This window comes from Fukomys damarensis, unplaced genomic scaffold (assembly GCF_012274545.1).
Source record: "Fukomys damarensis isolate Sample0158 unplaced genomic scaffold, DMR_v1.0_HiC HiC_scaffold_28, whole genome shotgun sequence".
NCBI classification, from domain to species: Eukaryota; Metazoa; Chordata; class Mammalia; order Rodentia; family Bathyergidae; genus Fukomys; species Fukomys damarensis.
Window position 1 is genome coordinate 2696867 of NW_022900940.1, and position 13198 is coordinate 2710064.

At 36.5% G+C, this 13198-nt stretch overlaps 1 protein-coding gene across 3 annotated transcripts in view; it reads left to right on the plus strand.

Annotated features, from left to right (window-relative positions):
• The window catches only part of Tafa1 (TAFA chemokine like family member 1), a 475053-nt gene extending 462379 nt beyond the window's left edge, over positions 1–12674 (plus strand). For all 3 annotated transcript variants that reach the window (XM_010608044.3, XM_010608043.3, XM_010608045.3), the window contains exons 4-5: positions 6126–6250; positions 11540–12674. In XM_010608044.3, coding sequence (XP_010606346.1) covers positions 6126–6250; positions 11540–11557 — 143 coding nt within the window. In that variant the 3' untranslated portion in view covers positions 11558–12674. The remainder of the gene's footprint in view (positions 1–6125; positions 6251–11539) is intronic.
• Positions 12675–13198: the final 524 nt, after the last annotated feature.

Sequence of the window (13198 nt, forward strand, 5' to 3'; positions counted from 1 at the left end):
AAAATTCTTTAATGGAATCAAGCAATGTGTAGATCTAACCAGGAAAAAAAAAAAAAAAAGCAAATGTGATAAAATGACTCTTACTCATTTTTTAAAATTAATTTCTCAAGCAACTGTTTTCATTTTCTGCAAGTATTTATGTTTGATGTGAAATTTATTTTCAATAGTCCTACAGCAGAAAGAATCAATTTTCAAAGCAGCCAATAATACTTTTTTAAATTCTCTGAATGCTGAACACAAAACTAGAATAAGTTAGCATTCTGACAATAAATAATGGGCTTTGCAGTTAAGTTAGCCTACATTCTAGTATTAATTCCTGTACTGGGAAGTTTAACCTCTTGGGCTTTAGTGTCCTCATCCTTAAAGTAAACTCTTCATAATAATAATAATTTTAGGAAAAAGTATAAGAAATAAGTTTCTAGATACACATGAATTACTAAAGTTGAATGAACACAAAAAATATTCTAAACACCCCAATTACAATCAGTGAAATTGGAAATGTAATTAAAAACTTACCAACAAAGAAAACCCCAGGCACTGATGTGTTAACTGCTGAATTCTACAAAATATTTACATGAGAACTATTGCCACTATGCTTTAAATTTTTCAGTGAAATTGAAAGGGAAGCAATACTTCTAAATTCATTCCTAGAAGCAAGTGTTACTTTGATCCCAAAACCAGGGAAGCACCCAACCAAAGAACACAAATACAGGCCAATCTAATGAACATAGATGCAAAAATCCTCAATAAGATACTGGCAAATAGAGTACAGACGTTCACCAAGATCACACACCCTGACCAAGTCGGATTTGTTCCAGGGATGCAAAGATGGTTCAACATACATAAATCAATAAATGTAATACACTGTATTAACAGAGTCAAGGACAAAAATCATAGAATCATCTCAATAGATGCAGAAAAAGCATACAACAAAATTTGATACCCATTTGCCTTTAAAACCCTACAGAAAACTGGAATAGATGGTCTTTATCTCAACCTGATAAAACCTATCTATGAAAAAGCAATAGCCAATATCATACTAAATGATAAAAAGCTGAAAAACTTCATGCTAAAATCACAAACAAGACGGGGAGGTCCACTATCACCACTCCTGTTAAATATAGTTTTGGAAACATTAGCCACAGCAATAAGAGAAGAGAAAATAATAAAAGCAGTAAAGATAGGAAAGGAAGAAGTGAAACTGTCATATTTGCTGATGATATGATACTCTACATAAAGACTTAAAAACCCACTGCCAAAGACTTCTAGACTTAATTGACAGATTCAGTAAAGTAGCTGATACAAGGTCAACACTTAAAAATCAATAGCCTCCCCAGGGATTTAGCTCAGCAGTTCGATGGACTGCCTAGCAAGCGCAAGGACTCCAGTTCAATCCCCAGTACAACAACAACAACAAAAAACTCAATAGCCTTTTTGTACACAAATAACAGACTCACTGAGAGAGAAATTAAGGAAACAATCCCTTTCACAATAGCATCCAAAAAAATAAATATCTAGGAATCAATCTAACAAAGGAAGCAAAAGACCTCTACAATGAGAATTATAGCACTCTGAAAAAGAGATCAAGAAAATGAAAATACAACCCTTGTTTCTGGGTAGGAAGAACCAATATAGTAAAAATGGTCATACTTCCAAAACCGTATATACAGATTCAATGAAATCTTGATTGAAATTCCAAAAATGTATTTCACAGAACTAGAGAAAACAATACAATAATTTATTTGGAATCAGAAAAGACCTGGAATAGCAAAAGCTACTCTAGGCAGCAGAGACATGGCAGCAGGTATAACAATTCCCAACTTAAAACCGTACTACAAAGCCACTGTGATAAAAACAACATGGTGCCGGCAAAGAAACAGACCTGAGGATCAGTGAAACAGATTGGAAGATACAGAACAGCTCCAGATGTACTAAGCTGCCTCATTTTCGACAAAGGAACCAACCATCCTCACTGGAGGAAAGATAGCCTCTTTAATAAATGTACTGGAAAACTGGATTTCAACCTGTCAAAGATTAAAACTAGAACCTGATCTTTCACCATGCATTATACTAAAATCCAAGATGATTAAAGATCTAAATATCAAAACAGAAACACTACACTTGCTGGAAGATAAGTTAGGTAGAAGACATTGAATGAAGACATTGGCATAGGAAAAGACTTTATGAACAAATCCTCAATATTATGGGAACTAGCACAAAGAATCAAAAACTGGGATCTCATCTTGTTAAAAACCTTCTGCACTGAAAGAGAAATCACCAACAGAGCTAAGAGACAACCTACAATGTGGGAAAAAAAATTTACCAGCTGTTCCTCTGATAAAGGCCTACTATCTAGAATATACAAAGGACTTAAAAAAAATCACACCCCCCAAATATAAATATACAATTCAAAAATGGACATCTGAAATGAATAGACACTTCTCAAAGAAAATGCAGCAAATAAACATATGAAAAAATGTTCAGCATCACCGATCATTTGAGAGATGAAAACAACACTGAGATTCCCACCTTACCCAAGAAAGAATGGCTGCTATCAATAAATCAACCAATAACAAATGCTACCAGCATTGTGGGAAGAAAGGAACACTTCTTCATTGATGGTGGGAGTGCAGACTGGTGCAACCACTGTGGAAATCAATATGGACATACCTCAAAGATCTGGAACTAGAGGTTCCATTTGACCCAGCCATCCCTCTGCTGGATATCCTTCCAAAAGAATTAAAAGAATCATACTACAGTTTTATATATATATATATGCACCCATGTTTATAGCAGCACAGTTCATAATAGCTAAAACTTGGAAACATCCCCAATGCCTATCAACTGGAGACTGTATAAAGATGTGGTTTTTCTGTAAAATGCAGTAATAGCCATAAATAATGAGAAACTAGAGTCATTTATATGTAAATGGATGCACATTGAGGCCATATTCTTAAGTGAAATAAATGGGACACACACATGTAAATACCAAATAGTTTCTATGGGGTGAAAAACTAAAAGTGTAAATAAGGTTCAAATTGTATAACTGATAATGTGAAATAGGAAGAAGAGGGCTAAAGGAGTAGGGAATGTGGGAAGGGTAGAAGAAAGGAAAGCAGAGAAAAGAAAAAATATGAGAAAAAGAAAAAATGGAAACAAAGTCATTGTAAATAGGGAAGGGTGGAGGGAGTAAAGGGAGAACAGGGGTTTGGGGAAAAAATAAGAACCAAGATACATCATGTAAAGGTACAAGATCCCAATGATGAATGTAACTGTACTGTATACTTTAAAAATACCAATAAATTTAATAAAAAAATAATCATCATCATCATTTTATAGGGATCTGTGAAGATTGACATAATACATCTAAAATGCCTAAACACAGCCAAGACACTCAATAAATGTCATCAATTTTTATTATTTCAGTGACTTATAATTTGAGATATTTAAGAATGATTTTTAAAATGAATGATTTATATTTAGATTTTTCTTACTGTATCTCCATAAGAGAGAAATTGTAAAATTAGTGAAAGAGCGCTGATGTTATCTCATTTTGTGAAATTTAAGAGATCATTCCTCTTCCAATAATCTGAAGGTCTTAACTAGCTTCCAGTTTGAGAGAAGAGGAAGCAACTGTGAAATTCTTCGTGAATCATTCAAAAGATACTGCAGGAAATATGAGTTTATGAGAAAACTAAATCCTAGCTTGACCTAAAACATAGAGAATTATACTATGATGATCATGTAATGCAAAAATCTGAAAGATAGCTCATCTGATAACATTTTTAAAAATGGGAAAATAGTCTCAATTGTAAAAAAGCAGAGAGTTTTGCCAAATCATTAAAAGAGGAAACTATAATAGGAGTTTTTGGATATTATAAGCAGGTCTGGGGATATTTTTATTCTTAGAAATCCTTTTTTCCCCTAAGAGCCAGTGAATCTTTACTATTTTGAATTAAAGGTTTGGAGTCTTTTGTGGGTTTGGAGTCTTTTTCTTCTTTTCTTTTCACTACTGACTCCATTTTCATTTAGGAGATATTAATGCCTAAGAGGCAAAGAAAACTGCTTTGTTAGCTTATAACAAAGTAGGTCAGGTCCAAGAGAGCAAAGAGTAGCTCAAAGGAGGAGAAAGATCAGAAAGCTTAGAAAGAGGCACAGAGTACGAAGGCTGACCCCCAATGACTGGTGCTCATTACTGAAAGGCCTCCCTGAAAAAACAGAGACAACATGCTAAATTAAAGAGTTATTGGGAAAGCCTCTTCCCCTCAGAGCAAAGATCAGAGTGTTCCTGTTCCTGATGGTTTAGATTCAGGGCAGCGATGTCGAACTATTAGGTAGGTTTTAGCATCAAAATTCATAGTAAATGTGACAAGACTGGTCTGATTAAACACCAGCTGAAAGGGTACTGTAGTTTATAGGTTTTCGATAAACAGCACCAAAACCTGATTTTTATCTTACAGCGCCAGAAGCTTTACTATTTTTTAATTCCCTCTCAATGCTGTCTTTCTAAAGACCAGAATACTTGTCTCTCTTATTTAGTATAGTCACCTCTTCATTCACATCAATAAGCCCTTTTATCCGTGGCAAGAATCTTACCCTGTGTCATGCTTAGGACAGAGCCCTAGTGTTGAAAAAAGTGTAAAGCTCTCCTAATTATTTTGTACCTGGTGGAGGATTCATGTCTTTTTTTTATTGCTGCGTACTCCATACAGGTATCACATTGATGTGCTTTACAAAATTTTACCTCCTGTACTTGCTTACCATGTCCGATGAAGTGGCATTTTACACACTTTGGTTTGTTCCACTTATGAAACAAAAATAAAATATGGGAAAATTACCATTAAAAATGTTCTTGAATTGGCACATAAAAGAGCAGGTGTCTTTGCCTATATGCTCTAGTAATTTTACTTAAGGCAAAGCTTAAGGAGCACTAAGTCCTAAGGAAGGGAAAGAGTGAAGTAAAGCAGCGTAGAGGAAGGAAAACTTCAATTCAGGAAAATCTCTGGATATGTAAACCATTCTGCCTTTAAGCTAGCAATCCGCTCCATTTAGTGAATGCAAGACCAACACAGAATTTTAAAGTATTCTTGCTTCACTTCAGGGTTTCCCCATTCCACCTTACTATTAATCCTCTGTGGGAGGGTGAGGGGTAGATACCTAAAGAATTAGAGTCCAGGCCCACTGTCAAAACTGCCAAGAGGAAGGTATCATAGCACATACACTGGCTGCTCCTTCGAGGATTCCAAATGGAAAGGCCCAGTTAGATTTCTGAAGAGTTAACACTCTGAGTAGCTGCAGAAATGAATGGTACTTGTGGAAATAATTTTTCATTCAGGGGGTTAAAGATGTAGAGCTTCTTGATTTGTATAGATTTACTCCAACCACTGGCTTTATAAAATATCATTATCAAGAAAAATATGCTCTAAACACACTAAACTCTGCCATTTTTTAAATGTGGTCATCCTTGATATCACCCTGGAAAGTAGGGCTGTTTAAGGAAAGGCTCACCTTGTAATTATCCACCCACACGGTATTAAACATATGAAAAAGAAATTATAACCTATATTAACTATACTTTGACTGTAAAAACATATTTTCATTTATCAACTCTCTTGATTTTTACTTTGCAACATTGTTTTTAGACTTTCAGTCGATGCCTTTTTCTTTTTGGTAGGCCTTTGAAAATCTCCAAGGCCCATGGCTCAGGGATAAACTCTAATGCTGGGTGGATAGACTGGACATTCTGAAGAAAATGCCTCAGTCCTTCTGAAGAGCACTGAGTTTCTTTGTCCTTTTCACTGGACAGAAATAACATAAAATCTCTGATCTGTAAAAACTGATGCAAAAGTTCCTAAAAACCCAAAAGAAAGTTGCCCCACTCTACATGTTCTTATGCTATGAGGACATTTGATGAGAAGTTGCTTCATGAAACCAGATCATTACATTTGCATTGTGTGACTCAAATTAAAGTCTGTTTTTCTTAATAATATTTTCTTACTCAGTTATGGAAGATCCAAGTGGACCTTGTGTGTTAAAAGAGCATTAAAACCTACATGAGATGTAGTGTCTATGTCTGGGATTATTTGGAGGAGTTAAAAACAGAGTTGTGTCCTGTTTTTGCACAGCCTCCATAGTGATTGGGAAATGGTGGTGTGAGATGGAACCCTGCCTAGAGGGAGAAGAATGCAAGACACTTCCTGATAATTCCGGGTGGATGTGTGCTACAGGCAACAAAATTAAGACCACAAGAGTAAGTGCACTCACTTCAAATGTCTTGTGCATGTTACAGACTGTGTTATTCATCTTGATGTTGTGAAGCATTATCTAGAGAAGCCGTGAAAAGGAAAAGAGGAACAATTTTCCTAGCAGAAAACATTCTTACCTATGCATATCAGTGTCCATCCATGAGTAAGAAGTTAGAACTGGAACTTGGCTTTTCTGTACTGAGCAGTTATGTGTTTCTGCTACAGATTCATAAATAAATCCAGCATCTATGGTGCTCAAAATGATCATCAAGTAAGAGTCCTACCTGGTCCACCCAGATGGTTTGCTGGAAAGGTCTGCACATGAGAAGCGTTTTCGAAAAGTCATTTAAAGGAAATCACTGTTGATCTTTTGCAGAAGTGAAAATGTGTCTGTGAAGAGAATATTCATCCCTTCATTTCTCTGGTTAAATCAGCAGTGATCTTCAAAATACACAACACCGGGTAGGGCAGGCTATATAACCCATCTGAATGGTTGCCATGATGGTGAGCCAGGATGGAGAGGCCCAGCTAGGCCAGTTTTTAACCCCACAGAGACTGGACACTCTTGGAATCCTAAAGGTAGTGGTAGGGAGGGTTGTGGGACACATAAGGCAGCTCCTATTTATCCACTAATACAAGGGCATGTCAACATTCTAACAGTCAGCATGGTTATATGTGTGTGTACCCCTTGAATATGTGCTCTTGACTATGTGGGTATGTATTTGTGTTTTAATTTGCTGGACACTTTTTAAAGCGATCTTCACCTGTTACAAATCCCAGGATCCTGAACTTTTAGTTTTCCAAAAAGTGCCTGAAATTTAAGAGATTTTCTCTGATTTCAACTCCTGTATCATGAATCTTACCTGATCTTTCATTTTGTTATCATCTTTTCAATAAACAGAATAAGTTATTACAGCTTTTTGATCCAAAAAGGAAAAATAATGCCACCTAACACTATATAAAACACATTGTTTTCCACGTGCAAAATTAGAGGAGGCAGTTTAATGTCCAATTTAGTTGCCTATATTTTGGCCACACTAGACAACCAGTGGCCATATCTCCCCAGCCTGCAGCCAAAAAAGATTTCCAAGCCACCCTGGCTTTTTAACATGTATGTATCGGCAAGTGCCTCGGTCTCTCAGCATGAGTTATCATATTTCACCTCAGTGAAAAAGCTACAAAGTCAGTACTCAGAAAGTGGCTTGTGCCACTTACCCACAGAAACCAGTTTTGATTAGCCGGTAGAGGATATCATTTCCCTTTGGTTATGTTTTGCCAGAAAATAATTTTACCAAATAATTTGGAAATTCCCTCACCAATCAGTTTATTTTATTAAGCCACTCATAAATATGGCCAGGTATACTTGGGATCCGACCACCATTGTTTTAAACATGTTGGTGATATTTTCTGTATCAGACCTGCATTCCCTCTTCCAATCAGTAACTGATCATCTTTTTCTGATGGTGTCCCCAAGATCTAAAACTCATTAAATAAAATTAGTGTACACCAAACTATTTCAAGATTTAAATCTGGGATATTCTAAGATTACCAACTAGAAGACTCTTTAGAAGGTAGACTACAAATCCAGAAAGAAAGAAACAAAAACAAGCCCCAAAATGAACAAATCCAGAAATTGTCCACGCTCCTTTTCCATGACCTATATAACTCTTTTATTTGGCCTCTGTAAATTCTATTTTAAAACCATCGGGCATGTTATAAACACGCCCTAGTCATTTTCCAGCCCCACATAAGTATCGTACAGAATCTGATCACAGCAATAGAGAGTAGACGCACTCTCTGCTACCACCCTGGTGTAGCAGCTGAGTGGAGAAAGGCGGATAAATGACCGTGGAGTCAGTGTGAGCAGAGGACACACCTGTTGTGACATGTGCATCCATTTCAAGAGAAGAAATAAGAGACATCTCACGGCAGGTGCAGTGTGTCAGTCCCCTGAGAATTCTCAAGTCTTGTCTTAGAGAAGGAGCGTACTTTTAATCCTTGAGAGGACTCATACACTTCTCCTGACACATATTTCGCACCCAGTTTTCCCAAAAAGTTCACGTTATGATGACTATTAGACCTAAAAGGCATGAATTAATTCCAGATGATGTGTGTAGGAGACATCCACTTCCATTGTTGGCAGGCTAACACCCATTCTTAAATCATAGGCTTTGGGAGTAGGCTTTTTATTAGTTTTCCTGTTCTACTGTTCATACTTTCCCATCAGAACACATATGCCTACACCCTTCAAATATTGACTCTAGCAATTTAACTTTAAGAATAGTTTAATTCGCAGATGTACTTTAATTATTGAGTCATATATTTGTATTGATGTGTCACAAAGAAAAAAACAAAGAAAGCCACCTCTTTGTGTTCTTATGTGGAAGGCTGATTCAAAAGAGTGCTCTCAAAAAAAAAGAGAGAGAGAGAGAAAGAAAAAATTAAAAGGCTGAATAAACACACCCAGATTGTTAAAATGACAACTGAATTTCTTTCATGCTGTTATTTTTTAAAGTAACTCCAAGAAAAAAACAATTGCCAAAAAGCTTCCTAGGACTTCATTCTCTTTCCCTATATAGTAAAAAAGTTTTCAAAACCTTTCTATTTGGTATATTACTTTCAAAAATATCATACAGAGAAAACATTCTCAGGAGTCTTCAAAATGTAGATAAACAATAGATACTTCAATGTGTGATCTAACTTAAAATATCATTTTTAAGGAGGGTAGCGAGTAGAAATTCGATTTTTCATCTAAGCTATCAGATACCCTGGAAGAGAGACTGGCCTGGATAACAGGCCTCTATTAAAGGAAAATGTTAGAGGTGTTGTATCTAGGTGACAATGTAACCCAGTAAAGGGAATAAGAAAAGAGAGTAGGAATTAGGAAAAGGCAAATTTGGAAGAATAAACCTTAAAAAAAAAAAAAAGAGGCAAATTCCTGCATGCCACCCTGGAGAAAGGTACAGTCATTTCTGCAAAAATCCCCAAAACCCAGTCTCAAGTAAAATAAAGCCAGTATTATATGCCCTCCTGGGAAGAAGCTAAGTTTCTCTGAGTGAAGGTTCATGGCTGCATTTTAAACCCCATCTCTGCTTTTGCCTCTCAACTATTTTGTTGGTAGTTGGTAGCAAGGCTAGCTTGATAATGACTACTCACGTTTCCCTGTATTTCTCAATACCTATTTACTTTCTTTCTTTAAACTAATACATCAAATAGAGAATTTGAAAAGTTGAGGAGGATCTATCCCATGTCTTCAAGAACACATGTGGAGCTTCCATATGCAGAAATAGTAACTATATTTGGAAAGACTCCCTCAAGGCTCAAATAAAATAAGTTATTTGACAATGATGTAATAATTCCATTGAAAAATTGCACATCTGGCATTTAGGAACAAGAAGAAGGGGATGAGATGAGGAGAAAAGCTTAAAGTCCCTTGAAAAGAAAAATTATTAGATTAAATAGCGGAACATATTGTGTTATGATACCTTGGAAGCTATCTAATATCTTTGGATTTGCTTCAGGTATGAGACGTGAACATTTCTCGGGCTAGTGAGAAAATCAACAATAAGTGCACAATGTAAGCTCAAATTTCATTTCCCAAAAGGTGAAATTAGCAGGTAGCAGATTGGCCAATTAATCAGAATAGCTGTCTAGTCAAATAAGTTTTATATACTTTTCCAACACAAATCTGTCCAACTATTTGTTGATATTTTCCTAGGTCCCTCCTCCTATATGATGTCTCTGGTTGCACAAACCCATTCTAGTCACCCCCAGTGATTCCAATATTACTGAAAGAGCAAACTACCAACTTTGACACATCCCAAATTCTTCACTCAAAATTCTACAGGACCTAAAACATTCTCAGCTCCTACAGTTTTGCACTCCTGAAATGCTAAGAAAGAGAGATCTAAAAAGATAGCATCCATTGCTATTGAAGAAGAAGAAGAAAGAATTTAAAGATAAGGAAGAGACATTTTAAAACATGGCAAATCTTGCTAGATTTAGAGAATCGCAAAAAGAAAAACAAACCAGTCTATGCTGTTAAAATTGGCCATGGATCTAAGTGAACTCGTCCATTTCTTTCATCGGTAAATATGCGCAAGTCTATATTATGTAGAGTCAGTGTATCCACATCCTGGGGGTGCAATAGTGCTCACGATGGAACCCTTGGTCTTTCACTCAGAAGAGGGCCTAGGGCTGGGCAGAAATGGGTGGTACAGGGATAAAAGAAAGACAATTGCAATGACGTTTTATAAATTTCTCTTCCTCCATTTGGTGACAAAGAAGACAATGTAACCCAAAAGTGATGAAGACCACTGGAATGTAGTCAGCCAAGGTTTGGAAGGACTTTTGATTTTTAAGGAGACGATGAGAACATTGAATGCACAGAGATGCTCATACCTTCTGTTCCTGGCCTAAATACTTTTTGAATGTCAAGTCTTACTATTATTCCTGTTGAATCCCTAAAGCTTTAAATGGATTTCTCTCTATATACTCAGAACACTCAATTAGAATTAAGAATGAAAAACAATTAAGAGCTGCTAAAGAAAACAATGCATTTCCTGGAACTCTTGAGAAGAGGCTCTACCTCCAGTAGAATCACCAGTTATGCTGTAGACCGTGAGCAGGTGGCTCCAAGGTGCAACCTGAATGATTGAGTCTTTGGATCCAAACTGCAAGGAATTGATTCCTCTACCATGCTCTTGATTACTCTATTACTGTGTCATTGAGTGGAACTGCTTTTAACCTTACACAGATGTGGTCTAATCTGGGGAGTGACTTTATCTGCCATTCCTTAAAGACTTACAATAGTCCAAATTAATAAAGCCATAAAATGACATGCTCGGTTCGAATTCTCATCATATGAACATGAATTGACTACAAAATTCACAGGATGCGATACAAAATGAAAATGCAGGGAACTCACTCAAAATGATTAAGAAGTTCAAGACAGCAATGGCAGGGCATCTGAGTACAGAGCTTTTTGAGATAGGGCCCTATGCAACTAGACAGGATATATGCCCCTGAAGCCAGTCCTAGACAGATGTTGCTCTGAGAATCTTTCTCCTGAGTTGTGACAAAAATTAACTTAATGCATTGATGAAAATATAGGGCCTGTCCATATATTTCAATCACCACTTGAGAATCACTACTCTAAATTTTAAGATTTTTTTACTTCAGATCATTGGAAAGAAGCAACATGTTAAAAATTCAAGGTAGCCTCATTTTCTGAATAGTTGCACCTTTGGTGTCATTTTGTATTTTTATCTCTGAAATATCTTTCTCTCTTTCAGATCCACCCAAGAACCTAACAGAAGCATTTGTTATATAGTAAAGAAAAGCCAACCAGTGGCAAGTACATTTCGAGAATTTGCAACGTCTTATACACTGACAAGCCAAATGGATTACTTATTTGCACTTTGACTGGTTACCAGATAATCAGTGCAATGACTGTATGTCACAAAACAACCCCATAGCAGGAAGACTCAAGAGTTTTTGGCGACACCATGGGAAGTGGAGTTAAGAAAGCATTTTCTCAGTGAAGCTGTGGGATCATGAAGAATGATCAGCTATCTTCTAATTTGGATCTACAGTTCCTTTGTACCATTTGAAATATATGTACATATAATATTTTGAAATATTATATATTCTCTTCAAGAAATGAACAATACCACAATGTGAGAAGGCTGGTGTAGCCCTTTTAGTTCTGGACGTTTTGTCAGTTTTGTTCTGTTTGTTGTTTCTTTTTCTGCTGGTGAGGAAGATACTTGCCCTTGGGAGAATTCAACACGGTGCGAACACTGGAAGGCCAGCAGCAGGAGGACTCCTGTTATATGAGGCATCAAGACACTTACTCAGAACTTCCTTTAGTTTCTACCAAGTGGCCCAAGGAAGCACATCATCCTCTTTTCTTGTTTTCTACCATGTGCAATATTAGCATGCAAGCTTGGCTTACATACCCATACTTTATATTCAATTGATATATAATAACTGTTCTAACCTCTTCCAGGAAAATATTTTTAGAACTACTAGCTTTTCCACAGATAAGAAAATGAGGATTCTTGAGGGAACTGCTCCACCATGCTATTAAGACTCTGGCAGAGTTATGGTAGGATATAGATCCCTATATTAACAAGTCCTGTAAATACAGTGTCCTAGGGCTTTGTATAGCTGTCCTAGACCGCAGAAATATCCTCTGATTAAATCCAAAGTCTGGCATTGTTAAAAACATAGTGCTGTAGCAACAAGTCTTATCATGGCACCTCTTTCTATGTTTGATTTGCTTTTTCCTAGAGTATTCAGATCTCTTCTGGTGAGATAGGAAGGCTATGAAAGCAATTAGGTCTCAGAATGATCAATGTGACCAAATGTTGGACAGCCCCATTAAAGTGGTAAATAACTTCTTTCTAAACCTACTTGTCCTGTTTATTTGTCATTTGTTCTTTCGGAATTGCTTTAACCAAATCCAGGAAACACTCTCTTCAGAGACTTGTGTTTAACCAGGACTTTTTGCACAAGACCTTTGCTTCCACCATAGGTATGATTTCCAATCCTAATTTTTTGAAAACCAGAAATCCATTACTGTAACTTCAGTGTCCTCTACAGCAAAATGAAATGTCCAGAGCTATTATTTGGCTTCCATAAGGTCATTAAAATGATACATATGGGGATAACCCTTCCAAAAAAAGATATAATAATCCATTAATTATTTTACTTACTCAGCTGATGCTTAGAGTAAGGAGATGTCTTAAAGTCTTGCTTTCAGGGGGAAATTACAATGTCACTTTGCATTCCTATCACTTATCATATCACTTGCAAGTATTTCTTTTTCTCCAAAACCTGTTCTCCGGCATGTGTGTTGGTAGGGCCTCTTATTGGATCAGCAGCAAAATGAGGTCCCAGAGTCTGGACTTTTTAATATTAAACCTCAGGTAAAATTGAGAGACTCCCTC